At 40.2% G+C, this 25,324-nt stretch overlaps 2 protein-coding genes across 2 annotated transcripts; one reads left to right on the top strand and one right to left on the bottom strand.

Annotated features, from left to right (window-relative positions):
* The first annotated feature begins 1,841 nt into the window (after nucleotides 1–1,841).
* slc15a1b (solute carrier family 15 member 1b) lies at nucleotides 1,842–10,405 on the top strand. Its single transcript, XM_080876785.1, has 23 exons — nucleotides 1,842–1,928; nucleotides 2,082–2,113; nucleotides 2,228–2,312; nucleotides 2,571–2,712; nucleotides 2,925–3,044; nucleotides 3,145–3,244; nucleotides 3,777–3,867; nucleotides 3,953–4,036; nucleotides 4,318–4,400; nucleotides 4,505–4,591; nucleotides 4,669–4,758; nucleotides 5,054–5,102; nucleotides 5,227–5,255; nucleotides 5,496–5,581; nucleotides 6,247–6,328; nucleotides 6,420–6,536; nucleotides 6,631–6,768; nucleotides 7,084–7,130; nucleotides 7,318–7,419; nucleotides 7,508–7,619; nucleotides 7,708–7,845; nucleotides 7,988–8,095; nucleotides 8,275–10,405. The coding sequence occupies exons 1-23, from the start codon at nucleotides 1,922–1,924 to the stop codon at nucleotides 8,524–8,526; spliced, it is 2,181 nt and encodes a 726-aa protein (XP_080732911.1). The 5' UTR covers nucleotides 1,842–1,921; the 3' UTR covers nucleotides 8,527–10,405.
* Nucleotides 9,940–25,324, bottom strand: stk24b (serine/threonine kinase 24b). The gene is made up of 11 exons (XM_080876787.1): nucleotides 24,553–25,324; nucleotides 21,454–21,684; nucleotides 17,710–17,766; nucleotides 16,738–16,846; nucleotides 16,301–16,458; nucleotides 13,417–13,602; nucleotides 13,183–13,331; nucleotides 12,895–13,018; nucleotides 12,604–12,672; nucleotides 11,946–12,082; nucleotides 9,940–11,847 (listed from the first exon to the last, which is right to left on the bottom strand). Exons 1-11 carry the CDS (start codon nucleotides 24,592–24,594, stop codon nucleotides 11,811–11,813), a joined length of 1,299 nt encoding a protein of 432 aa, XP_080732913.1. The 5' UTR covers nucleotides 24,595–25,324; the 3' UTR covers nucleotides 9,940–11,810.

Here is a 25,324-nt window from a genome sequence, read left to right as displayed (position 1 = left end):
TTTAGTCCTTTTTATTACGTTTATTTTAGTGTTATTCTATTGTTCACATTAGTATATGTGGTTGAACAATACTGGAGCTGACAGGAGAAGACAAAACTATCCAACTTTTGCATCTGTAATAAAGTGCACTGAAAAACAATGAGACACATGATGACAAAAATTGCTGTGTGCGAAGAGAGCGAAAGTGTCTGAGTTTTTGCCACAAAACATGCAGGATAATGAGGTTTAGAATCTCCAATCTTTCCACATGTAAGCTCTAGCACACCCGGCCCATCCATGTACTGAAGACCTGAGGTCACGCATCTCAATGGCAACCAAATACCTACCAGAAGGACGCTAGATACAAACCAGGGATCTGTGATTTCCCCCACAAAACAACATTAAAGCAAACTAGTTTAAAGAAATAGCAGGAAGTCAAGTGCCTAATGTAATGGCAGTAGAATCCAATCATTATTAAGATACTTCATCAGCCCAAAGAGAATTCACAGAATGAATAACATTCATGACAGTATCTTATTTATCTGATAATTTTACTGTTCTACACATACAAAGGTTAATTTATATCCCTGACCTATATGTAACTCTGTCTGTGAAGATGGATTTAAGAAATAAGTGTTTTCAGTTTTAAAATGACCTCATGTGGTTGGTTGCGGCTATAATAGACTGGTGACACAAGAGAACTCGGAGAGAAATAACAGTAAAACTAAATAGTTTGAGGGGATCACTGCCCATGGCTGCTATCCAAACAACCTACAGCTACTTATTGCTAAAGACAGTAAAGTGGAGAGTATGGCTAATATAGCCCAATAAGTGATTCCCTCAAACTGATCTTCTGTTTTAGTGTCGTTATTTTCCTTTGAGTTATTGATTCAGTCTCTAGTTAGCTAACATAAACTAATTTAAAGCTATGACCTGCAACTAACCCGGTGACGTAACGTGTAGGACTGCCACAGCAGTTTTTGGGCCTCCATCTTACTCTATCCTCTTGTACAGTACATCAAACCAAGCTACATGCCCTCTTCTACTGTATCTATTAACTTTCTCTTTGATTTTCTTCTTTTCCTCTTGGCAGCTTAGTCTGCAACATCCATCTCCTGATATACCACTATCTGTCCTCTGCAGCTCTTTCATTCATCTCCAAATCCTCCAAACCTAAGCTGTGCCTCTTATTCATTTCTAATCCTGTCCATCCCAGGAAAAAGGAGTCTTCAAAGAGTCTACCTGTTGCAGATTGAAACCTTTCAACTGTATTTCCTCTCTAGGTGGCAAACACCATCACCAGTTTAGAAATCGTGATGAAAACCTGTACACATTATCAATCAGACATTGACAGGTTGTCTTTGGTCTGCAAAAATGTGTAGCTGGGTGAATGCCTGGACGACGCTTTCCCAGCAGGTCACTGCATCATAATGACACAATCGCTTGTTATTTGCTCCACCTGTATTCACTTTACCTGCCTGTTTTAATGTTGTGGTTGATTGATGTGAAGCTAAACAGGGCTAATGAGGTTTTACGAGAATGCAATGCCCGAATGTGCAGTTTCTAAGCACTAGTAGTGATAATGGAACCTGAAAGCAAAAAGGAAAAACACTGTACAGTATTGTCCCTGTTATCAGCTGTTCTAACCGTGCGTCTTATTGCACCTGAGTTCTTTGAGTCATCAGATAATTAGGGGTTGACACAGTCACTTGTGATAACAATGATGCTGAGAAGGGCAAATTGGGAGATGGTACTTGGTTTCACAGTCTAGCATCAGTGGGCGTCGCAGAATCGTTGATAGGAGGTTACATAAGGACCTGGTCATGTTGACTTAGTCTTAGTGTCGAGGATCTAGACAGGAGTCACTAGTCTCTCTCTGTCTTTTGTTCAAAGATTCAGTCAGAGAATTTGGGACCTAAGGTCGACACAGAGCACAGCAGCCATGGCAGGTGAGTCTCAATCTGGAGTATAGAGCTATGTGAGCGGGATTTCTTTATTTTTTTTTTAAGAAATATTTCCTGACACACACAGATTATTCGGTTTCTACTTTGTTTCCATAAGTATATAAGTTATATGGGACTTATGTTAACTTCTTTCTGCAGTTGAAAAGATAAAGAAGCCCAAGAAAAGAAGTGTAAGTTCAAGTTGCACCGCAGTTCATCTTTTGTACTGACAATACACAGTGCTTTGATCTTGCAATATCCGTGAAGATTAAACGCTGCAGACCTTCTCCTTTCCCCTTTAACAGGCCACAATCTTCGGCTACCCACTGAGCATCTTTTTCATCGTAGTTAATGAGTTCTGTGAGCGATTTTCCTATTATGGGATGCGAGGTAAGTGGCTTCATTGGGTTCTGATGTTATTTTTCTTCACCTGAAAGTTGATTTAATCAAGTATTTACTGTATGCTGTTTAAGGATGTTTTTATGCTACTGTGCATGTATAACTTTCCACTAGATTTTTGACACTTATAGTTACTTTATTTATTTTTTTTTTTTACTTAATGAATTTTTTAGAATATAGAGTAAGCTTCAACTCAATAAACTTTTTCCTTTGTGCCCCCCTGCCTTCCTCTCTTCTTGCTGTCTGCAGCCGTGCTGGTGTTGTACTTCAAGTACTTCCTTAAGTGGGACGAAGACTTTGCCACCACCATCTACCACACATTTGTGGCTCTTTGCTACCTAACGCCCATCCTGGGAGCTATTGTGGCAGACTCATGGCTCGGGAAGTTCAAGTGAGCTTCTCAATAAAATCAAATCAATACATGAAAAGACACCAACCTATAATTTGCTTGTATTCAGTTTCAGTATTTGCATGAAGACTCAGTTTAAATGGTTAAAGTGTTTAACCTTGGAGTTTTGATCCTTGTCTATCTTACCTTTATCTGTACATGCTGTACATCTGCTCAGTGCCTCACACATCCCTTGTCCTCTTTCCTCTGTGTAGGACGATTGTCTACCTGTCCATTGTTTATACAGTGGGACAGGTCGTCATGGCTATAAGTGCTATCCAGGACATCACAGATACTAACAAGGATGGCACCCCTGACAACATGACCTTACACGTGTGAGCTAAACACACCCAGAGTTGACTGGCATAATAGAAATGCACTGGATCCACACTGTCAGACAAATGAACATCTGTCTGTACTTTGTTTTGCCCCCAGAGCTTTGTCCATGCTGGGTCTCTTCCTTATTGCCTTGGGAACAGGAGGCATCAAACCCTGTGTGGCTGCTTTTGGAGGGGACCAGTTTGAAGATCATCAGGTCAGACGGTGCTCAAGCATATGTGTTACTGCAGAGAGTGGAACTCGCCAGAAACACCTCTTTTTTCAAAGAGTCCAAGAGTTTTACACATTCATTACAGACTGTATATAAAAGATGGACATAGCCACCTTGACGTGAATCTCAGTCTCGACATCTGTGACCATATATGTTATTATAAAACAACACGACAACCAAAACCACACACAAATTAATGCAGCAACAAAGAGATGTACTTTTACATGTAATTATACACACACCAAATATATACATGACAACATACACTGACTGCCCTTTGCACACAGCAGTTAAAGCTACACAGTTATCAAAGTTATCAGCTGTACTCGGTCAGCACTTTGTTTATCTGTTTTTTTGTTCCTGCTAGCTTTTTATTAACTACTTGATCGCAAGCACAAGTGCCCCTGTAATTTTATTACACCCTTCAAGGCCAGGGACAAAGATTAATCCATAATGTTAATGACATGGCTAAATTATCTAAGGAAATAAGTGTGCAATATAATGCTGTGCCCCACAGGAGAAACAGAGAAGCACCTTTTTCTCCATCTTTTACCTGTCCATTAATGCTGGAAGTCTCATCTCCACTCTGATTACTCCCATTCTCAGAGGTAGAGCCACAACACTCAAACTGATCACAGAAAATAAAATATACCACTGGGTCACAAACTGATTTTTGTGTCCTTACATCTTCAGCTCAGACATGTGGTATTCACATCCAGCAAGAGTGCTATCCGCTGGCCTTCGGTGTCCCTGCTGCGCTCATGGTGGTAGCTCTGAGTAAGGATTTTATTATAAAAAATTCTTGTTTGCTGTAATAAGCAAATTAATGCTTCTTTTTGATGGCGTATCCTTCATTAAGTGTTGACAAATTGTAGCTAAGTAGTTGAGTGCTTGTTACAGAAATTCTAACCAAGCCGCTAAAAAAAACCTAGTAGTCACCATAAACTGTGTTTTCTAAGAAAGTTGCACCAAAAAGAGATAACTGGTGAAACAATATTGTCATTTATAATTTCCTGTTACTTTTGTAACTCCTGTATGTGTCGTGTGTGTGTTTGCAGTTGTGTTCATTGTTGGAAGTCCCATGTACATTAGGAACCCCCCGCAGGGCAACATCATTGTGAAAGTTTGCAAGTGCATCGGGGTAGGTGGTTCCAGTGTCTTTCTAGCTTAAAAGTGAATCCCATTTGAATCTCCTGCTGTACAGTTAGAGTAATTATTTTGCAATTGTCTTTCTGCTGTTTGTAGTTTGCCGTCAAAAACCGTTTCAGGCATCGTTCTTCTCAGTATCCCAAGAGAGACCACTGGATGGACTGGGCTGAGGAGAAATATGATGTAAGTGGAGCACAGGCACATGCAAATACAAACAGCATGGCCATAGATTTCTTATCATTTTCTTATTTTTGGCATAGAAACTCCTGATTGCTCAGGTGAAGATGGCATTGAAGGTGCTGTTCCTCTACATCCCTCTGCCTATGTTCTGGGCTCTCTTTGACCAGCAGGTATGTGTGCATACGTGAGACTATGAATAACTAGCACCTGAATCCAGTGTTAGGAACATACTGTCTTGAGTGAAAGAGTTACTTTTACCTTATAATATAGGTAAATCCCACATTTACCGTATTTTCCGAACTATAAGGCAGACTTAAAACCCTTTAATTTTCTCAAAAATCGACAGTGCGCCTTATGGTCTGAAAAATACGGTATATGGCCTTGAGATGGCTGTAAAACTGAAATGAAAGATTGAAGCAAAATCCGGTGACAGGAAAAAAAATGACAACTGTGTTTGTTTCACAGGGTTCAAGATGGACCTTCCAGGCGACCACAATGAACGGCAACTTTGCAAGTGTTATGTTTTAATGTTTTGATGCAAAAAAAACAGTTAAATACAGGTATAACACCTTGTGACCTCAAACCACAGAAATGGATGATATTAATGAGACTGTTTCTCTTCTTTTCCCAATAGGGAGCGATTACAATCCAGCCTGATCAGATGCAGGTGAGATACTGGGCTTGATTACATCTGACCTGATTAAATTAAGTATTTTTCATGCATGAAGAGCTGACAGCATTGGGAGAGTCTGGGATTGTCAACAAATCCCTGTCAGAATCAGCCAGTGGTTTAGATGATGGTGCTGGTTTAGCATAATGTCCTGAATGCATGATTGTGATATAAAGCGATGCTCAAAACCACACTGTGTGTGTGAACATGGCTTAAGCATCACTCTCTTCCCACCAGACTGTCAATCCTATCTTGATCCTGATTCTGGTGCCAGTCATGGACACTTTGATCTACCCTCTGATTGCCAAGTGCTTTAACTTCACGTGAGTGTTTTGTTCCGTCTTCATTTTGTTGAATCGATACCATTTTACATTCAAGAATGAAAACAAAATTCATATTTACTATCTATTAGTCATCTCATAATTTCTGTTAATGTATATTGTTATACTGTGTAAGAAAATAGTTGTTTGATGAATTAGCACAATTAATATTTTTTGTTAATGTATATATTTTAGGGTCTTTATTTCTTTACAGTAACCTTTTAAATAATTGGTTCACATAGCAACTAATTAATGTACTACATCGTAGCTTGTTATCTTTATTTAATTATAATTTATTTTTTTGTAATAAAAGAAAACAAAGCAAACTAACAAAAACAACTAATGTTTAATTAGTTGCATAAACGGTCTGTAGAAGATTACATGACTGTAAACAAATCACATCACCAAATTATAAAATGTGTTCAAACTGTAGAAATCTTTAAATAAGCAATTACTTTAAGCCTTCAAAAAGACAAATAGAATAAAGTAAATGCCTCCTATAAAATGACATCCTGTAAACACTGTTCCATGTGGCTGAATATAGGATAGTGATATAAAGAGGATTTCAAGTGTGTGTGTGTGTGTGTGTGTGTGTGTGTGTGTGTGTGTGTGTGTGTGTGTGTGTGTGTGTGTGTGTGTGTGTGTGTGTGTGTGTGTGTGTTCTGCAGTCCTTTAAGGAGGATAACAGTGGGGATGTTCCTAGCTGCTCTCGCGTTTGTGGCTGCTGCCCTGCTCCAGATACAGATTGATGTGAGTGTAACACAAAAAAAAACCCCCAAGCACACTTTTGGCAACTTATTAAACATGCATCGTATGATGCAAAATTCCATTGTTCTTTTAGAAAACCCTGCCTGACTTCCCATCAAGTACTGAAAGCCAAGTGAAGTTCATCAACATGGTTAACAGGGATCTACAGATTCAAGCTGATAACAAAACGATTTCCTTGAAAGGTCTTGGGGTATACTAGCCAACACAAGAAACTATTCCCAGACACTTTGGTCAGATGCAAGTTTGAAAAATTTTCTGATATTGGCAATTGTTTTCACCTACAGGCTAATGAGGATTATCTGACCTTTCATAACCAGTTTACACTGGTTCTGGAGTCTGGGCAACAAAATACCATCAATTTGGCTAATGGCACTCGGAATACCATTGCTATCATTCAGGGATCCAAGCTTGGGTTTGAAAAGGTAAAAACATGTAAAAACACCTGGCCAACTCTGAAGCAAAGCTGGGAAATTTTTACTGTAAAATTCTTAATATTGGGAGCATGAACTTGGCCTTTTTTCTCTCCAATCTCCTTGGTATAATTCCTAAAGATTTTTCAGATTAAAACTCTTGCAGCCTTTACTTAACATGTAGACTTTCAAGGTAAAAGCATGGAGGAATGAAGCATTTTGTTGATGGAAGAATAACATATTTGTAAAAACTTACATGTACGTTGAGACAGCTGAGATGAAAACGATACAGTGCATGTGAGATGCTAAAATATTCTTTTTCTCCAGTTCGATGACATGACTTCAAAGCCAGAAAAGGGTGAAAATGCTATAAGGCAAGTGTTTTGTTCTTTTTGTTTTTTTAAAGTTACTCATACATTTTACATTACTGCCGGAGGTTTCTTCCTGTTAAAACAGAGTTTTCATTCCCACTGTTTTATCGTGTATGATGAGTTAGGCCTTGGTATTAAATTCTTTTGTTTATAATTGGATCTTTTCTGTTTTTGAACTGTCCTTCCGCAGAGTTCTGAATGGTTTTGGCTCAGATTTGAATGTAACCGTGCGTGACAAGGTGTTCAACTTTACCAGCAACATGTCAGAATATCTCAGTGTTTCACATGGAAAGTAAGACTGAGTTCTCATTCATATGAAAGTTCTATATGGTTATACTATACTATACTGTTTTGACTGGTGGTTTTCTTTAATATGGCAGAGCTGAGTTCATGATCAAGGATAATAGAGAAAGCTGCGTCTACACTCAGGAGCTGGGCTTTGGCAGCTCTTATACATTGATCATCCCATCCACTTTCACATTTGGAGAAATGGTAACATGTAAATCCACCCTGAGTCACATCATGGTTTCAGTGTTTGTTGGAAGCAGCTAAGACATGCATACCTCTCTGTATGCTCCAGTGCTCAGAGAACATCAAGGCAGTGATGGACATGAAGCCTAACTCTGTGCACATGGCCTGGCAGATCATTCAGTATTTCCTCATGACTACAGGAGAGGTCGTCTTCTCTGTGACAGGCCTCGAGTTCTCCTACTCACAGGTAGAGGGTGCTCTCCTTAACTTTTCTCATTTGATAATAAGGTCTGTGCCAGCTGCCTAGAGAATGCAACATGTAACCTGAGGACTGATGATGTCATTCTTGATGTTACTTATAATTTGGGATACTGCTTTTTGCTATCCAGGCACCCAGCAACATGAAGTCTGTGCTGCAGGCTGGCTGGCTGTTAACCGTTGCCGTAGGTAACATCATTGTGCTTATTGTTGCTGAGGCTGCAACGCTAAATGATCAGGTGAGTGTCTGTAAGTTGCTGTACTTGCGTTTCATGGACAAGAACAACACAGGTTGAGTTCAATAAGGTACACCAGAAGTGCAGTGAAGAATTTCAGAACAACCTATGACTGGTGATGCAGTCTCTCACCCTTTATACCAAGCTCCAAATGAACACTTTTTTGTGTTTCTCTTCACCAGTGGGCCGAGTACATTCTCTTCGCCTCCTTGCTGGTGTTGGTGTGTATCATCTTTGCCATCATGGCCTATTTTTACACTTACACTGACCCAACCAAGATAGAGGCCCAGTTTGATGAAATGGAGCCTGAAGAGAAGGAGAAGAGGAAAAACTTCGACATGCCCAGGAAAGGCTCAGCTGAGAGCCACAAAGAGGACAGGAGGAGTTCTGATTCCAGCTCTGATGACGAGTGCACCAAACAGACAAAGATCTAAAGCAACTCCCTCACTATGGCTTTCCCCTTTCTTCTGCTGGATTTTGTCTTTCATGTCTCAGAGTGCCTGTGCCATTTTGGTCAATTTGTCAGAGAAATCAGCTCACAGTTGGACATGGACGTAGCAGCTAGAGTGACCCGAGTGAAATGGCACTGAATAGCACAGAAGCTGATTATCCACATATCAGCTCATATAATTAAAAACCATTCATAGGTTTGTCATCTATAGTTGAACTGTTGTAAATTTGACATGATTTCTTTTGCACTGAGCTTTATTATCTTCAACTAATTTTGTCTTTCATGTTTTTACACATGCATAATTACAAAGAAATCATCCCAATATTTGTATTTATTTCAAAGTGCAGTGATGTATGTATTGTAATATGCTGTTGGTATTTTATACATAAACGATATTAACAGGAGATAATCTGGCACCACACACAGCTTCCTCAGTAAGAAATCTTCGTTATTGAAAGTCTGAATTAATTTTGGGCTTGAAGAACACTGTCATGTTATGGCTATTCAATGCTCCAATGCTCTGACACTAAACATCTATGTCAGCGGTGGTTTCTTCCACATATGCAATGACATCATTTAAAATCAGTGTCTACGTTCTTACAATTCTGTAACTGAATATGCCTTCAAATACAAATGATTGCAGCTAGTTTGATGACTGGGTGGATTTGTCTTTCAGTGCAAGAAGGTAGTATTCACCATTCTTGCCCAAAGTACTTACCACAAAAAAACATACAAGTTATTGTGATTACAATAAATCATACTCATGAACTATATATTAGAAATGGTTTATATCATATCTGGGTAATTACTTGGTGCTAATTATTTAGCTTTAAAAAGAGGACACTGACTGTAGTAAATATAGCTCAGTTTGCCATTTCTCTGGTCTCACTGACATTTAATGTCAGTAAATAAAATACTGCCTCAGCCTCCTAGTAGATGCACTTGCCAGATCTGGTGATCAAGAACAAACCTATTGTTGCATTAACAGGTTCATGTTGTATTAACAGGTTCATGTTGTGTAGTGTCTCTACTGCAGTTTTAATTATCTTTCACTGTAGCTGTCGACCAATGTGCTCCAGTCACTGTGACTTTGAGGCAGTTACTATCCTAAACTGCCAGAAGCTCCCCTTCTGTGTTCTGGGAATTTTGAATAAGAACAGGACTTTTTCTTTCCTACCTAAAAACAAACAACAAGCAAATGTATACTTTACCATGCTGGGGAATTGCTTTAGCGTCCTTTAGAAACACTTGTGAATGTGGCACAATGGTAGGGGAAGTGGAGTAACTAAATTCCTGAATGGTGTTGAAGGAGTTTCCAGTCTACAAACACAACTCCTGAAAAGTAAATGTGGCCATTATGTTCTCAGTTAGATTAGATCTTTATTTCTCATGTCACTTTGAAAGCTTATAAGGAGCTTAAATTTAACTTGGGGATTCTCAAATGACACAAGCAAAGATTATATACAGTATTATAAACTGTCAGCTATGATAAAGGAGACCAAATGTACACATTTTGTTATTTTCGTAGCATATTTTTTTTGTTGTTGCCAGAGGCAGGTGCTGATATCCATAAAGCATTCCATATTTCCATACTTAACTCTTTGCAGTTATAAAAATATCACATATTTCTTAATTTCTTTCAGTCCCTGTGTTGACAAGTGCGTCTTGATGCAACTCACCAACATTATTGCTGCATTAGCACAGTAGTAAATTCTGGAACTCTTAAGTAAACATATATAGTAAAACATGGCTATTAGCAAATTTTTGTTTTTTTTTTTACAGGTTTCTTTAAATACTTGACACACTTTCAAAGTGCAAAAAAACTGATCTGAAAACTAGAAAAAAAAAAGGTGCAAATCATACTACAAAGATCTGGTGAAAGCATAAAAGAAGACATGGCACTTCTATAGCACGGTGTGGAGGTGAGAACAGAAATGTGTGAGGATAATAAAGATGGCATTGGATTCTGCAGCTTGGCTTGTGCTGATCAATAGTTTAATTTGGCCATGAGCAAAGTTTTTTGTGGATTGATTGCCTTCTTGGGGCCTTGCCATTTTTTCCTCATCTCCACGATGAGTTTCTAAACACTGCTAAGGAGAAATTACAAGCCGAGGAATAATAATACTTCACATATCAGCATTCGATCACCCCTAAAGGTTCCTCTTTGTAATTGTCCTAACTTCATCTTGACCTACAAAATTTCAAAACTGACTTTAATTGTCTAAACGTAAGTACAGGTAGCAGTTTTCCTCCTGACTAAAGAAACAAAGGAAATTCTTCTGCCACTAAACAAAGTCAGCTTAGTAACAAAGTTAGTTTGATTCAGCAGGTGATTGAAATGTGAGATTGAAACCAAGTCACTTTGGAAAAAAAACCCCAAAAACCCCAAAACACTGATGAATCTCACTCACTGATAAGTCAAAGAAAACTGATGTAATGCCAGAACACAGATTTGTGTGTATCTGTAAAGGCAAGGCATTTTCTGTTCTTACTGTTGGAGTAACTTTAAATATCTGCTTTTAAACATTATCAGTATCTACAAAATGCGCATGACCATTTTGTACACAGTGATTCAATTCCCGCAATGACAACTTGTATTCATGTACAGCATGGCCCCCCACCCCCCGCGCCATTGGAGGACAAATTCCACTTAAAGCACTTTACCTGAGGTTTCCTTATGAATGCTGCAATTTGCCTAAGCAGGGAGTCTTACTTGCGTGAGAGAACACATGAACACGCAGTCACAGGTACACGCGCACGCACGCACAGCTTGCACACTAAGATAATAACCCTGCAGGTTCATCAAGCATGCTTTCAGAGGTTTGGGGAGGATATGATTCCTACTTTGGGAGTGGGGGAGGGGTAGGGCGGCTGAAGTCTTGTTGTGGATTTTGGGGAGATTTTTTTGGCTCCTTGTGGACTCTGCTGTGTGAGGCTGGAGAAGTCTCCTGTACACAGAGCCCAGCATCGCTGACATCACTCTGACTGAGTTTGTCCCATCAAAGCCTTTCCAGCAGGTCTTGCTGCTCCCTTAACTTCTCCTTATTACTGAATAAAAGAAGCTCTCCAGAGGTTCCTTCTTTTCCTCTGATTTGGAGTTCAGTCATTTTTATAGGCCAGGTTAGCACCCCGCCCTACACAAAGAGGTCACATGTGGTCAGCTGGTATTGAATGACATCACCCCTGACTTTGAACCCTCTGATCTGGCTGCGGTGTTGGATGGGGGGGTAGGGGCTTGGGAGAGCAGGGCTGGGACAGAACCAATCACTAAGTGGAGGAAGTGGATGTCTTGCTTGTGGAGAAACTGGAAGAAAGAAGAGACAAGTATAAAACAGATTAATGGCATCTTCTGCTTTGTATAGTTACTGACTTCTGAGCACTAAATCTGAGGGAAGCTGTTACCTCTGGAGCCTGTGCACCATGTGAGCAACCAATGAATCAGAGATGCCAGGGTAGGCCTCCTCAGCCAGCAGGATAGCCTCTTTCAGCTCATCCAGGACCAAGGGGTTCCCGTTCACCTGTTCCTGTCGTGCCTTCAGCTGGGAGGTAGAACACAGGGAAGGAGCCACACACTTTGTTAATCTAATGACACAAAGACACAATACAAAACTACACATCTAAGGAGCTAGAAACGGTTGAGCATTAATTTTGCACAACAGGAAGAAGTGGTGACATGTTGTTTATCTTTATATACCACATATGTTCTGAAAACGCAGTCACTCAAAATGTAAAAACAAAATAAAACTGCTTGTTTGATTGAGTTTAGTCAATTAATTTGAATGTTTAGATGAGTGAAACAGACAAAGGGAAATTACTCAATGGAAGCCCTGCTTGAAAACCATGGAAACGCAGCAAAGTTCATTTGGACAACACCAAAAACTATGTGAGCGAAAGAATGAGTCACACACAAATTACAGTTCCCAAAATATTCAGTGTGAAAAACAAGTCTCGTCTATAGTTTGCAGAAATCCACCACAGCTACACGAGTCAGACCAAGTGAGAAGTGATGGCTGTGGAGGAGAACAACTACTCAGCTGATCGTCCACATGAAGCTGCTTACCTCAGATAATGCAGGAGAGATAACAGTGGCCAGGCTCTGTGAATAAGGCCTCTTTGGAATGTCTTTTTTCTGTGTTAAAAGAAAATAAAGAAGTGCACTTACAGGGGATTAAAAAACAAAAAATTCTCAATTTCCCCAAATAACATCACAACTTTTTATCACAGTAAAGTGCGCATAAGCTGCAGATACACTACGTCAAAGTAGGAAAATGGAGCTGGCTAAGGAGCCAGATGGATAAAGTGTCAAATTAAAAAATTTTAAAAACTAAACAAAAATCCATTCATGGCTGACCTGATCTGTTGTTCCTGACTGGCCATCCCCATTCTGCAGCTTCTTGGGGTCCTTCTCTCGGATGGTGAAGATCCAATCATCACTACCAAAGTCGTTCCCACCTGAGGCCTGGCCATCCTGCTCTCTGATTGGACAGATATTAAAGAGGATTTTGGACATTTATCAGGATGAGTGATAAAGTCATGCATGTTAAGTGCTTCCAGCTCATCAGAACAAAGCAGCACAGAGATGAATGCATTTTTTCGTTAATGAAAATTCACTTCACAGTTAAAGACATTTTGGACTTACGAGTCGGACTCGTCGGAACTGGATTCTGTGGTTCTAGACTGCTCTGCCTTCCACCTTTTGTACTTGTCCACCAGTTCGGTCAGGTAGGACGTCTTCTTCGCATGACGGACGATCAGCTTATGCTTCAGCAGCTCTTTGGCAGTTGGTCTCTGTAAAAACAAAGCTTTGAGATGAGCATGTGATGCAGTCTGAAAACTCTGTACAGACAGCAAAACAAAACTTAATATTACTTACAAAACTAGGCTCTTTGTTGAGGCAGGCCTCGACAAATTCCTTGAGTGGTTTACTGTAGTTGCCCTCCAGTGTGGGCGGATTGTTCTTTGGGATGAGGAATAAAACCTTCATTGGATGGAGATCTGAATGGGGCGGCTCACCCTTTGCCAACTCAATAGCAGTGATGCCCAGAGACCAGATATCAGCCTGGAACACACAGAAGATAAATATAAGATAAACTAAATGTAAGAGTTCTCGTTATACCTTGGAGTGACTGACCGATGACTGTGGAGCTGTGGACATCCTTTACTTTGTGACAAAGAAGCTAAAAACAACTAAAAATAACTAAATTCCACAAAGCTAGATAAAGAAAAAGATCATTTGTGGTCAAGTAGTGAAAATAACAACTAAATCTGGGTGCAGTTCCCCCCTCCAGGGGCAAGGGTACCTAGACCCGGTTTGTAGAGTACGCTTGGGGAGTGTGATCGTGTGTACAGCGTCTCTTTATGTCTGTCTCCACGTTGGTTGAGTGTGGAGTGAGTGCATATGAGAGCATGAGGGGGGGAATGGATGTTTGTGTCTGTGTGTGCCTGTATGTCTGTGTCTATATGTCAGGCTGGGTATCAGACGCCACCTCTCTGGGGACACCTCAGGCCCTCCAAGGTTTGGAGGCCTATCTCCACCTACCACCACTTCCCCTGCCGGTGGCGGACTCCCTCAGGTGTCGGTGCGTTGGTGGTTCTTTGTGTCTGGGGGTGGGCGTCCAGGTACACACCGGCTCACTCCTTGGCGGCCGCTTATCGGGGCCTGGAGCCTGGGGCTCGCTCGGGCCCCTTCGGGGGTGGGGTGCCCCCGGCCTCTCGGCCTGGGGCTCGGTCACTCAGGCACAGCTGGCGGCCGGCGGAGCTCACGGGCGCGTCACTGCAACTCCCCCTGGCTTCTGCTCCGCGGCTGCTGGGCGAGCCCTCATCTGGGACTCTCCTCAGCTCTTACTGGAACAGTGGCGCGGCTGCCCCTCTGTTGGTCTTCCATGGTCTCTTGTGTTCTGGGGGCCTCTGGATGTCTGGAGTTTTGATCTCCTCCATACCTGCTTCACACCCTGGAGGACGGGGCTGTGGCCCCCCCACACTCCCTAGCAGATCGTTACATGGAGAAACCTTTGGAATACAAGCGCGCTGATCCACACAGGTATGCACACGGGTGTTCACTGCTCGTAGACCCAAATTACACCTTTCTTGGCTGCTACTTCGAAGCACATCTGTCCTGCGTGCTGCACAACAACATTGAATATTTAGTATTTACTGCTGTTTACACTTAGCTAGATTAATGCGATGGTGTTGTGTTTAGTATGTTGCTTTGTTTTTTTTTTTGTCTTTTTTTGCTTGTTTTCTATTCTTCTCTCAACAGGTGATCCAGGAGATTTTTATTTTTTTTCTCCCCCCCTTTCTCACTGTCCCTCTCCCCTTCTGTTTTTCCTTTCCTTCCTCTTTCTTTCTCCCTTTCCTATCTCTCACTCATGTCTGTCCCGTTTGTAACATCTGAAAATAAAATATAATAAATAATAAAAACAAAGATCGACCAAATGGACCAATACGGCAATGCCACGATGATCCATTTGGCAAAGTAAATCCATTGGGTATCCTTGTTGGTCTTCAGACAACAATTCTGATGGCTAAAGAACCAAATGGGACAGGCGAGGAAAAAAAAAAAAAAGAAACAAAAATCTGGTTTAAAAAAAAAAAAAGACAATTCTTCAATTTTACCATCATCAGGTCCCAATCAGCCCAAATAGCAAAGAGAAATAAAAAATGCATGCTATGGAAGAGTTCGGGTCTTAGGAGGTTAAAGCTCAGTGGATAGTCGACCACAGTGCTTGACAGAGTCGCACCAGGCTAAGATTTAACCCAAATGTACCAAATGATTTTAAAATGATGCAGATGCTGATGGAAGCATTTCCATGTAAAACAAGTTTCTCATTAAGGATAACAATGACCTATATGGTACAATGGTAAAAAAAGAAAAAAAAAAGAAAAAAAAAAAAAGCGAAAAAAAAGAAAAAAGAAAAAAACAACTAAAAAAAGTTCATTTTAAGGCCACACATGTACTTTGTTATCCACTAAAAGACTAATTACAGACAACCAAGACTCTTCTTGCGAGTTTATATGTGCCGGCTGGACGAACCATTACTGATGTCCTTTTGGTCACAAGTCACTCTGGTAACTCACATCTTTCCTCTGCTGCTCATAGGGAGCCAGCGCCCACTTCAGAAAGTTACTCCTGTTCTATGTGGCATTTACCATCCTTTTAAGAAATGCACAGAGCAGTCAACCAACAACAATAATAATTAATTACTTAACACCCATTTCCACAAACAGTTAATGGATGAAACGAAGGACCAGTTTGCAGGACTGTTATTCCATTTCTTAAGGAGATGACTTTCAGATACTGTTCACCTGCTGCAGAAAGTGGACATGAAATGCAGCACAATCTCAATGAAGTGGGCACCAGTTCGACATGGTAGCTGTCACTTTGAAAGCAGCTGAAAGCACATGTGCTGCTGCAGGCTGCTCTTCCTACGCTGTGTGCATCAGCCTAAGCTGACATAACTCTAACACTATTACAACCACATGACTGGTAAAGATGCTATTTTCATTGTCACCGGTCTTTCATAGCGTCTGTTAAAAAATATATGTAATGGATTTATACTGACCATGTTTTCAATTGCTGTCGAGGAAAGCTTTTAGACAGCTCTATGTACAAGTTATTCACAGTTTTCTTTTTTGTGTCATTTTAGCATCGTGAAAACTTTGAAGTTTACATTTACAGCAGAGTGTAGCCTGAAAGATTGCCAGAGGAATGTAAGTCAACGTAGCTGTGTACACTATGTAACTGGCTCTGAACTCACCTTGGAATCATAGGCCGACTGTTTGATGACCTCAGGGGCCATCCAAAAGGGGGTGCCCACAAAAGTGTTGCGTTTGATCTGGGTGTCTGTGAGCTGCCCGGCAACACCAAAATCAGCCAACTTTACTTCTCCTTGCTCAGACAGCAGAACGTTGGCAGCTGCAAAAGGAACAAGAAGGATAGCTGATGTGATCCAGCCTTGCTACTGTTTCAGACAATTCTCTTAATGCCATTTATCTACATCACCAATTTCTATAATAAAGAGGGAACGGTCAGATAGCTTTCAGAGAACTGCTGCAATGTTCATCTCAAGTGAACAACATCATAATGAAAGAAACTAAGTGGGTGTCAAAACCATGATATTTGTGTTCACTCCCTGAAGCCTAAACAGCTGAAACATGTGTCCTCTAATTATAGCACTCAAAGTCAGTTGGCTACCTTTGATATCCCTGTGGATCTTTTTCTCAGAGTGCAGGTACTCCAGGCCCTTGAGGATCTCTCTTAGGATCGTGGCGATCTGGGTCTCATCCAGAGCTCCAGGCTCCATCTTTGGAAAAAAAACCAAACAAGCAAACAAAAACTATGAGCTGTGGGTTTCAGCAGAGTTGTCTTCACGGAGATGACTGCTCATTTTCTGTGAGAAACATGTAAAAACCAGAAATAACGACTGAGCACACATACTACTATAGCCAGTACATTTATATCCTTTACATGGTCTTGGGTCAGGTTGACGTGTCTATACAGACATGTCACAGATACAAACACACAATTATGGTTACATTATTATAATCTGAGCACAGGGAAGTCTTTCACCCTCAACATGACCAAAAGTTTTAGCTGTCAGAGGACTTTAGAGTTCATATTTGTTAATTGTATTCGAACAGAGACTAATTGCAATCAGTAAACATACATGTTTTCTCTACTGTTTGAAACTGAGATGAAGACAATAACTGTTAATAGTTCTATGTCAGACTAGGTTTTAAAACCCCAAATACATCCTCAGTCAGTGTGACCTGGGGGATACCAAATGGTCCTAAAAGTGAAGACAATACAGGTTTTGTGTACAGTGATAAACAGTGATAGTGACACTTGTGTTGTTTACTACTATTGCAATACAATGCTGTTTCAGTAGATGTACATTTTGAATTATGTAGTGTGCCATCAATCCCAGCAGTTCCTGTAAAAAGGACAGACTCATTTTACTGCTTCTAAGCTCGAAGCGCTGATAAAATGTTGTTCAGTCTCATTAACACAAATTTACAGAAATTTTCTATGGACAACATACAACATTTTGACCCATATACACATTGGGCTTGAGATGTGAACAAACACTGTCAATACTATATAAAGGAAAGAGTGTCAGAGGTTTTCTTTTGACAACTATTGTACTGGGTTGAGAGAACCACTTACCAAATCTAATGCTGAACCGCCACCTAAATATTCCATAATGATCCATAGCTTTGTGTCCTGGAATGGTAAACAGGAAGAATGAAAAGAGAAGACATTGAGTACTTTGGCATATTTGTGGGTGAAAGATATACAGTTGCTTTTTTAAGTTTAGTTTACTTTTTGCATAGTGACAAGTATGTTACAGGATCCAGAGAACACACCACTGCATTTATAGCTTCAGCTAGTTTGCAGTGATATTTAGATTCGGACCATAATGTGATACTCCACACATACGGGTATTTTTGAGAACAGAGAAAAAAATCCCGTCCACACGTAAACGCAAAAAAGAAGGAAAACACTGCTAGGAACACGCCATGGTGATATATTCCTAACAGTGTAGAAATGTTGGCCAATCAGAAGTCTAGAAGCCTGGGTGGGAAAGAGTAAACAAAGATGGTGCATAGAACTGAGTCCTATGTATGGAGGAACAGTAACTGTGTGTGTATATGTAAGCATTTAAACACTGCAGTGAGTAAAATTAACAGTAACAGTATTTTGTCTAAAGTCCGCCAATGTATAAATTAATTTCACCAAAACAATAACGTGGCACACAGTGTGACGTGAAAAAAGGCGCACACCTTTGACGCTGTGTTTTCTCTGTTTTCCTCGTCCACACGTAAATGCAAAAATTGAGTTTTAGAAAATATCCACGCTGGCAGGAGTTTTTAAAAATCTGTTTTCAGTGACCGAAAACGCAGTTTACATGTGGACGAAAGGTGCAAACGCATAGAAAAATCTGCGTTTTCAAAAATACCTGAGTACGTGTTGATGTAGCCTTAGAATCCCCGTTGTCATGCGCACACATACAAATGCAACTAAAAACACATCTCTGGTGGGTGTCTTGAGTCATTTTTAGGCTAATCCCCATTAAATTTTGGATTATTTGTTGGAAACGTGGGCAGCAGAAGGAAGTTCATTGTATATCTCATCAAATTTGCTCAATGTCAAGTTCGACTAAACATCTTGTGTTAATGCAGGAGTAACTTGGAATACATGTAATCAGGTACTTAAGTTGCACAGACACACATGTAAGAAGTAACTAAAGTCGACCTCAGTAAAGGCCTGGCAGAGCATCTCATGTGTTCCAGATTCCAGAATTCTCATTCCAGTAATAATGGTGGTCAAATGCTTATGTGGGACCAAGTCATTGTTTTGCAAGTCTCAAGTAAGTCTCAAGTCTTTATCCTCAAGTCACAAGTCAAGTCTCAAGTAATGTCAGGCAAGTCAGAGTCGAGTCTCAAGTCACTGGTGTAAAAGTCCGAGTAAAGTCACAAGTCTGAAACTTTGAATTTCAAGTCCTTTCGAGTCTTAAAAAAAAAAGCATGTTGCAGTTATATGCTAAATGTAAATATTAGACCATGTGATTTTTAAATCTGTGTTTTTCTCAACACATGACAAAATAGTGAACTTAGAAAATATACACAAATTGTGAAATTGCATCTCTTTAAAATGCAGCTCAATTAAACTTAGCTCCAATAATAATTTTCAACGACAGTTCTGAGATAAGCTGCATGTTATTCTTGGATGCACTTGTAGGGCCGGCTTTAAAATCGCATGACAAAAATATCATACACATTAAAAAAAACTGTATCACCAATGGAGCCTGGACAACATTTGCTAGTTAGATGAAGTCAGCTATCTCATCATAGCAAAAGAGAAGGACCACCTACTGTTCTTTATGCAACTTCAACTGTTGGACAAAGTTGGAAGTTGTTCCATCTCTGTCTGTGATTCTCTGCTTGGATGTTTTGCATATTGCATTTCGGTTTTTTGTTGACTACTTTATAGTTTATGTACCTGAAAAAAATAACTCCTTGCAGCATTTTCGAGGGTTTTTTTTTCTTTAAAAAAAAAAAAAAAAATCTGGTTAATTTGATTGGCTGTGCTACAGCTCACGCACATATACGTACGGAGTGTGGTTTGAATAAATGAATTGAATTAATGGTGCACACTTTCTATATAATATGCGTGTTACATTTTATATTTGGGGTGAAATATCAAGTCTCTTCAAGTAAACCGGTTCAAGTCCAATTCAAGTCCCAGGTCATTGGTGTAAAAGTCCAAGTCAAGTCACAAGTCTTAGAACATTTTTTCAAGTCAAGTCTAAAGTCATAAAATTAATGACTCGAGTCCACACCTCTGACACCAAGCACGGGAATAAATATCGCTGTAATTTGGGGCTTTTAATGATTTGTTTGTATCGTTCTTTTCCCAGGCTGGACTGATTGTACAGCATACAGATTTAATGGCTTTAAAAGAAACAAGACGACCAAAGCAGGGTCAAAAGTACACATGAAGGCTCAACGGTATATACACTCTCTTAAAATCATTTAAAACCACTTTTAATAACTGGTGCTATACCCTGCTAATATTTGGTTAAATGTCTCTTAGCAAGCTGCACCTCAACTAGATGCTTTCGCAGAAAAGCTTTGATGTCTTCATGCTTCATTATTTAATCCATCTTGTGCGATGTACCAGCAGAACTGGCAGCAAAACAGCCTTAGCACGATGGTACTGTTACCATGCTTGACAGCTGGTACAGAGGCTTTAGGTTTGAAAGCCTCATCTCCACTCCTCTAATTATACCTCTTTTCATTGTAGACAAGCAGCTCAATCTTTTTCTTGTCTGAGACGAACACAAAAAACATATCTCCGGAAGGTAATTGTTTGTCCATGTGGACGACTAAATTTCAGTCAAACCAAAAGATGTCGATTTTGGAGCAGGGCCTTTTTTCTTGATCTGCAACCTCTCAGACCATGGCGGTGTCAAACTCGCTTCACTGTGGGCAGTGAGGCTGGTGTTCCAGGAGTTTTCTTAACAGACTTGGTCTTTATGTCATCCCTGAACATGCTAACCAATTTCCTCTCATCTGGAGCTGACTTTTTGAGTATTCCTCAAGATCAAACTGGTGAAAACATCTGAATAACTTGTACTTGTGTAGTTTCAGCTGATGGTTTCTGAATCTGCAGTTGTTTAGAAATGGCTCCAAGAGACCTCCCAACTTGTGTAAATCTACAATTATCCTTCTTATTAAGATCCTCACAGAGTTCCTTGAATTTTTCAAGACATTTTTTCTTATCAGAACTGGTCAATCTAATGAGTGTTGTCAAACAAATCCTTTTGATGCTGGCAAAGACAAATTACCAGTAGTCAATCATTTTCACTAACAAGACGTCAACAGGCCTTGACCATATCAAGTTAAAATACACTATAAAACCTTCAGGACCATTAATTAAACTGGTTTTAAATCACTGAATTAAATGATTAAAGAGAGTGTAAGTATAAACCTCCATGTACAGTTTTGACGCCAAGTGATGAGAAAATCCAAAATGGATTTAGATTTGACTTGTGCACATTAAAGCTGTATGTTGTATAATCATTCCACCCTGGCAAAACCCACAAAAAGAAATAAACCCCCCCACAAAATATCATGACATTTATGCCTGTGACAAGCATATGTACACTTCTTACCATAATTGTATACAAATATTAAATGTTTTGCCAGCATGCACAGTCATCTTTGATTCTCTGAAAACAGAATACTAAAGCTAAGTCTACAATTAAATCAGATCTTGACTGTTTGATGTCAAATCCACTGCGGTGGTGTAAAGAGCCAAAATTAGACCAAATGTTTATAAATACGTATGAACCTGAAAGTATGCTGCTGATTGCAACCTTGCTTTTGTGTGAGAAACAAACATCACCTTCAGGTATGAGCCATAGTACTTGGTGATAAAGGGGCTGTCGCACTGGCTCAGCACAGTGATCTCTTGCTGGATGTCTTCGATCTCGTCCTCTGCTTCCTCTAGATCTATGATCTTGATCGCCACGACCTTCTGTGTACGGTTGTCGATGCCTTTGAATACCTCACCAAATGAACCCTTGCCAATGCGCTCAAGCTTGGTGAACAGCTCCTCTGGGTCCACTCTAGCATTCTGATGTTTGACAGGCAGGGGAAACAAAACAAAGGCGGAAAGGGAAGATGGATTGAAAAAGCAAAACACAAAACAAACAAACAAAAAAACATAAAAGAAAGGAATGTTTAAAAAGAAATCAGCCTTGGGGAACAAACAGGAAACACCAGCAGGGTGCCATTCTTACAGGACACATTAATTCACTCATTGCAACACCTTTTGTTTGTGTACACAAAAAGAAAGACACAGGAGAATGAAAGGGAAAAGTGTAAAAATTGGACAGCATGCAGGTTAAGAAAGCATTAAAAACAAACAAACAAACAAACAAACAAACAAACAAAAAACAAAAACCCAAAATGTAAACGGAAGGCAACATTTTAGTCGAGCTACCCCTTTGGGGTTTACTGTGCGCTCATCATTTTCTTCATTAATTTTTTTGAAACAAAACAAGCAAACAAACAAAAGACACCCCCCCCCCCCCCCCCCCCCAAAAAAAAAAAAAAAAAAAACAACATATAGAAGAGAAAAACAATGACCAAATTAAACTTTCAAAAAGGCTGAGTTACTGTTCTCATGATTATTAGTAAATGAAACGTTGTAGCTCTGCTTTGGACTCTCTAGGCCTGAGGCAGCATGTATAAACACACATTAAAAATCTTAATACGCTGAGGACTTAAGTCTGACTGCAGTAAAAACATCTAAGATTAAGTCAATCAACCCGTATGAGGCTTTCAAGGGGACTTGGAGATCAGGGCTACTTAACATGAATCATACATTCATGTCATTACTCATATATCATATACAGTATATAAGCATACAGATACATACACTATACAGACAAAAGTATTGGGCCACACCATTCTGAATTCAAATGTTTTCAGTCACATATGCACGGGTGTATACAAATCAAGCACCTAGCCAAGCAGCCTGCCTTTACAAACGGTTGTGAGAGAATGGGCTGTTCTAAAGAGCTCAATGAATTTGAGTGTGATTAACACATTAGTTACAGTGAAATATCTAGGCACGAAGAAATTTCTAAGAGCTAATATTAAAAGATGTAAGCCTTTAGGAACCACAGCAACGGATTGACAAAGTGACAGAGCATGTAATATTGCACAGCAGGGTCGCCAAGTGCTGAGGCTTAGTTACTAACACTCTGCTGACTCAGTAAGTTCAACATCAGCACAAAAAATGTGCATTGGGAGCTTCTTGACATGGGTTGCCATGATTGAGCAGCTCAAGCAGTTGTATGTGTAGGTGGTAGAGGGTGTGATATAGCTCATGATACAAGAAAATTTTTGTAATACTTTAAAAATACTTTCTATCTAGAATGTTGTATCTTAAATACTTAAAGTCCTGCTAGCATCTCCTCCTTCATAGCCTGGTCGCACTTAACACTGTTTCTGCCTCACGTGGTGAAACACATTTGTCATTTCCAGCTTTTGTGGTAACACTGTTCTTACATATTTTACAAAGTGCTGTGCTTTGTTAGAGACAGTTTAAGTAGCTCCTTTTTAGGTACTAACCCGCTGTCAGAGACTGACACATGGTTCTCAGACAAGACCACAGTAGGGAATGTAAACGCATAGCATTACTATATTAATGATATCACCATATGACATATTTATCTCATGTAAAAATTTGTACAGGTATTTTTGTGATATCATACACAGCTCTTGTACGTCTTATTTCCTTTGACAAGTTTTACATGCTGCCTGTTTAACACTGAGTAACTGCTTTTGCCTGATTTTAAATCGTTTGAGCAGTCACACAGAAAAGCTTAACACTCTGGAGTGCTTATGATGGAAAAACTGAAAGTGTGCTTAGTGAATTCACTGAAAACTGTATCGGTGGGGCCGGTGGATAGTAACACTGAGTGTATCTGAGTGGGGTATGAAAAAACCTTTAACACCACAGGAAGTGAACTAAAATTACTGAATTCTCAAGAGGCTGTTATGTGGGAAACACAGGACTAGGCACCAACAAAAACAACTTCTTTTTTTGACCTCTCTGAGCAAAGGCAGGGTCAATGTGTCCATTTTGAGATTACTAAAAAATGAAGCCACTGGTTTAAACAAGGAGGAACCCTTCTGTCAAAGGGTGCCTTTAAATCCAATTTTCCAAGGAAAAAACCATTGACTCTGCGAGTAAAATGTGTTACAATTTCTCCAAATTGTGGACTGGCAGGCAACAACGATGATTTAGCGTGCTTTAGTGTTGTGCAGACTCATATAACATAAACCTAACCTTTGTATACTTTCAGTATGAGTTACTATGTATTAACTGAGGTAGCCGTTGGCTAATCCCAAAAGCTTCTCTACTTCTGATATGCATCTTGTGTTTACTAACAAGCCTGCAAAGACAGCATAATCTGGTGCGTGAGGCAGTTTACATTAGGAACAGTTATCTGCTCTAGTCATCTGCCCAACACAAGCTCTACAGGCGCAGTAAGGATACGTGAGATGCAGGAACAAAGTTCCAGCTTGCACGTCTCTGCACAACGGCACGTGAGAGCTCAATATTTCCTTCAAGTCATGACTGAAATATCCGAATTTTACCTCTTGCAATTCAAAATATGTGTCATTAAATAGTAGACTTGTTGTCAGTGATACTAACAATGAAAACACATGGAGCAGAAAGGTTAATTAACTTACCCTCGGCACACGCAAGTCTATGTGTTTTGGTAGCTTTTAGAGAATATGTACCTCCGATTTATTCTGCCCAGAGCATGAGGCGAATTGACGCGATGTACCAGACTACTTAAACGCTTCACTTCACTGAGCCGAGTGGGAGTACAAACTCACAGCAGGGAGGCAAACGATTTAAATTCTGTTCTGACAGTCATCTCGACTACGTATTGCGGACAGACTCCACAGACATTTAACTTACCTGCATCCCCGGCAGGTTACCCTGAACGGGAGAATGGGCCATGGTGATGCTGACTGGTTCTGTAGTGCAGGGCTGAGGTCTGATCGGTTTCACTTGTGTTTACAGTCCCGGCTGTGGTGCCGTTAATGCCCCACAGCGCTCCTGCAGCACACCTAGCTACCCAGATCTGCTCAGAATACCCCCGGTTACTCTCAAACAGGACAATAAAATGTCCTTCCTGCACACGAACTAATGCACTTTTTCTGTATCCGAACAACCTAAGACACCCAAAACAGCTGAGCACGCTAACCAACGTTTGCTAACGCTAACTCTGAAGAAATCCGCAATGTTAGCTTACTAACCAGAAGGCTAGTGTGTTAAATTAATTTTCTCACTCGTAGAAGTAATACCGTTTGCGAAAAAATGATATCTGTAATAAAGTAGCAGCGACGACTGTGTATTTCAAATTTAACCTGATGTCACTTTCTCAAAGCGTATTCTCTAGCTAACGGTGTCGTCAGCTAGCTAACATGATTAGCGGGTTAGCTCCCTGGCCAACGCAGACGACCTGCCAAACGTTCCCTCAGCTTGGACTACAATTCGTCTGCATACGGCAAATGTCACCCACAGAACAGAAACTCTAAGCAACCCAGCTTATATCTTTGCACTAACTCGTCACCCGCTGCTCTACAGGTCTGGCATCCACAGCAAGGATAGTGTCACCAGTGTTTTTGTTTCCTCCCTCATTTTCGTCCCGTACTCTCGGCCATCTTGTCGGTGCCGTGACGCCTGA

The sequence above is a fragment of the Rhamphochromis sp. 'chilingali' genome (genome assembly GCF_963969265.1).
Source record: "Rhamphochromis sp. 'chilingali' genome assembly, chromosome: 3".
NCBI classification, from domain to species: Eukaryota; Metazoa; Chordata; class Actinopteri; order Cichliformes; family Cichlidae; genus Rhamphochromis; species Rhamphochromis sp. 'chilingali'.
This window is presented reverse-complemented; position numbering and strand designations above follow the sequence as displayed.

Excerpts from the sequence above, each read along its gene's own strand:
- stk24b (XM_080876787.1), bottom strand. The coding sequence starts at position 24,594 with ATGGCCCATTCTCCCGTTCAGGGTAACCTGCCGGGGATGCAG. Across the intron at positions 12,673-12,894 it reads AGTCAGGAACAACAGATCAG|AAAAAAGACATTCCAAAGAG; the intron begins GTCAGCCATGAA and ends CTTTTAACACAG. Across the intron at positions 12,083-12,603 it reads TCTCTCCTGCATTATCTGAG|CTGAAGGCACGACAGGAACA; the intron begins GTAAGCAGCTTC and ends TCTACCTCCCAG.
- slc15a1b (XM_080876785.1), top strand. Across the intron at positions 2,713-2,924 it reads TCATGGCTCGGGAAGTTCAA|GACGATTGTCTACCTGTCCA; the intron begins GTGAGCTTCTCA and ends TCCTCTGTGTAG. Across the intron at positions 4,759-5,053 it reads GGGCTCTCTTTGACCAGCAG|GGTTCAAGATGGACCTTCCA; the intron begins GTATGTGTGCAT and ends TTTGTTTCACAG.